At 41.7% G+C, this 3453-nt stretch overlaps 1 protein-coding gene across 1 annotated transcript; it reads right to left on the bottom strand.

The window, feature by feature from the left end:
- Positions 1-427: 427 nt before the first annotated feature.
- LOC120289695 (receptor-like protein 7) lies at positions 428-2026 on the bottom strand. Its single transcript, XM_039305012.1, has one exon. It carries the CDS (start codon positions 2024-2026, stop codon positions 428-430), a length of 1599 nt encoding a protein of 532 aa, XP_039160946.1.
- Positions 2027-3453: the final 1427 nt, after the last annotated feature.

Here is a 3453-nt window from a genome sequence, read left to right as displayed (position 1 = left end):
ACGATAAGATTGTTTGCAAAGTTGATGAACTTGAGCATTTTGCAATTGGCCAAGGACCTCGGTAACTTGCCTTGCAATTGGTTGTCACTCAAATCGATCATCGTTAGTTGCGTCCCCCTCAACAAAACCTCGGGAATGCTCCCGTGGAAATTGTTGCCTTTTAGGTTCAATATCATGAGAGATCCGCTGATATTGCCCAAACAATTTGGAAGCTCACCAGTCAAATTGTTAGAAGACAAGTCTAGTGTGACTGCTTTACTCAAATTGCATACCCATGGTGGCAATGCTCCCGTCAGCCTGTTGTTGGATACTATATAGGAAACTATGGACAGCAATGCTTCAGGGAGTGGTCCTTTTAACATGTTATGAGATAGGTCTATCGTGTACATATACAAAGGATTGATCGGGTAATATCGATCAAGGCCAGTTAAGAAGTTATGGGAGAGATTGAGGTACTGCATCTTTTTAAATCTTCCGTCCCATACCCAAAGGGCACTTCTCCCGTAATGTTTTTATCCGACAGGTCCAACCAATTCATATCCTTTTGGGTTTGCAAGAATGCCGGAAACTCTCTCAAATTGCATGATGCCAGTCCTAGGACCTCAAGTTGAGGAAGAATAACATTTGCGCTACTCGTGCGGCATGATAGCCGGTTAGATGATAGTTGGAGCACCTCCAATTGTTTGAGCTTGAGAAAGTTGTCTAGTTCAACAGTACCGCTAAAGTTGTTTTCGAAAAGGCGGAGCACTTGGAGATTTTGGAGTTGATAGATTGATGAAGGTATCTGGCCGTGGAATTTATTGCGTGAAAGGTCAAGCACAACTAGTTGAGTCATGTTCACAAGCCAAGAAGGTATAGAACCTGATAGTTGATTGGTTAGGAGTTCCAAATCAGTTAGCTGAGTGAGGTTCATGAGTTGAGATGGGATGGTACCGCTTAACTGGTTGCCAAAAAAGGATAACTCCACAAGTTGAGACAAGTTTCCGATTGAAGGGGGAATTTCACCATATAAATTGATCCTCTTCAAAGTGGCAAGCTTTTTCATCTTCCAAACCCAAGACAAAGAGGAAGCGGACTGGGCAGCGAATGCGTTCATTCCGACATCTAGGTATTTTAGGTTGCTAAGGTTAGCAAATGAAGCCGGGATGGATCCTGAGAAGTTGTTAAGAACTATGTCAAGATAACTCAACAAAGGAAGGTTTCCGATTGACATAGGTAGGGACCCTATCAAATTGCAGGAATTAAGATCCAACATCTCCAAGGAGCGGAGATTACCGATTGAAGCCGGTAGCTCCCCATAAAAGCTTGTGCCTCCCAGTTGCAGCTCTTTAAGAGGACTACTCGAGTTGAAGTTAGGCAAGCGGCCCGTGAGAGCTTTATTGTAACCCACCCCAAGATATCGCAGTTTCGGTAAATGAAAAATGGCAGATGGAAATACACCATGCATGTCACACTCATCCATGTTCAGCCTTCTCAGTGAAGACAGATTCGCCAAGGTGTTGGGCCCTTGGGACGGCATTTTGACAAAACCAAGGAGAAGTTCTTCCATGCTGGTCAGATTTTGAGCTAGGCTTCTCAGGTCCGGTGCTTTCATCTGCAACAAATGTCTAGAATGATATGGATCCCGATTGCAACATAAGTTGAGGTACACTAACCTCGTCAGCTTGAAGATTTCTGTGGGGACCCGGCCAGAATAAACAGAAGCAGAGAGATCGAGATGAGTCAATCTCGAGAGATCTCCAACTCGGGATGGTATTTGAGAGTAGTTGAAGTGATTGCCGCTGAGATTGAGCTTTTCAAGATGAGTAAGCTGGAAGAGGGTACTGTTGTTTTCGATAGAACCATAAAGAAGACTACTTCCTAGGTCGAGAACAACTACATGGCCCGTGTTCTTGTCGCACTCTATCCCATCCCAGGAGCAGCAATCCTGACTGTTTTTCCAGGATAGAGTCTTGGGATGAGCGAGAGGACCACCTGAAACATTGGCGATTTCATACCTCTCTTTAAACTCTAGCAGTGCAGACATTTCATCCTCGAGACAAAGAGGTTTCATAGAACGAGAGAGGATGTGCGCGTCAATAGGCTGGCACGACAAGTACAAGAAAAGAAAGTGTATGCACATGTAGAAGCACGGCGAGCAAGCCATTTTGTTCGAAATAGAGACAAATTTGTTTTGATGAGCAGAGTATGAGAGGGCAAAGCAGATTTTATAGGTGGCGCTGGGTGCCTGGGGATATAAACACGCTTCATCTCGTGTTACGATGCATTGAATCAATGACTCTACGTGTGATGAAACGCACAGTGTGCAGTACCTATGAATATTTTATGTGCATGCGCATTACTTTCCGCAATGTCGTAACTGGTAGCTGCCGGGCACCTACTCAGAACTCAGCCAATCGATCTACATTTGCGTGCAAGACTTGGGTCAATCATGGAGAACGCAGCAAAAAGCATATATATATATATATATATATATATATATATATATATATATATGTAAATGTGCGCGCGCGCAGCACCTATGAATATTTTATGCGCATGCGCATTACTTTCCGCAGTGCCGTAGCAGGTAGCTGCTGGGCACATACTCTGAACTCAGCCAATCGATCTCCGTTTGCATGGAAGACTTGAGTCAACCGTGGAGAAAGCAGCAAAAAGCACATATATATATTATATCATATTATATTATATACATATATATATATATATATATATATATTTGCATTTTGCATGGAAGACTTGGGTCAACCATACTGAAAGCAGCAAAAAAGTACATGTAATAAAAAATAATAAAGGGTAGTTGAAGACTTGGGTTGCGCTGTGTTGGACTTCTTTGTTTGCAATGTTAGTGCTGTTTCGACTTTGGATTCATGATCTGTATACATTTCCTTGAGTCACTGATTAGGTATGTAATTTACGCCGTGTAATGCATTCGGAGAAATTAAGATTAATTAGAGTTTGGAACAGTCTTATTTCTGTCTTTGAAATAAATAGAAAATAAAGAAAACTAAACTGTGTTGTTGGTAACATCAAGATCCTTCATTCATTGCGCAAACAATACTCATCAGTTCACAAGAAACAACAAATTTATTACATTTAGTCCCATATTCAATCAAGACAGTTTGTTTAAACTCAAGTTTAATTTATTTCTCAAAAAATGAACTTTGCTAGAAATTTTTCGAAAGGAGCTTATTTTAAAGGCATGTTGGTTTGTATCTACCAATCAATAGGAAAGTCATTTATTACAAGAAAATTACGAAATAGACATTTGGGAATAAGTCTTGAGTACAATTGGAGTCCCAAGTTTGAGTGCCGGGACTCGGCTCGAGCACTAGTCTTAGGCCCAGCCGTGGGAACAAACTTCTTGGGAACATGGACCCACACACGCTTAACCTTCTTGAGATCCTCTATTTTAACCTTCTTGACATCTCCATGCATGCAATGTAGCAAACA

The sequence above is a fragment of the Eucalyptus grandis genome, chromosome 11 (assembly GCF_016545825.1).
Source record: "Eucalyptus grandis isolate ANBG69807.140 chromosome 11, ASM1654582v1, whole genome shotgun sequence".
NCBI lineage: Eukaryota > Viridiplantae > Streptophyta > Magnoliopsida > Myrtales > Myrtaceae > Eucalyptus > Eucalyptus grandis.
Note: the sequence above shows the minus strand (reverse complement) of the source record. Positions and strands in the feature narration are given on the sequence as shown.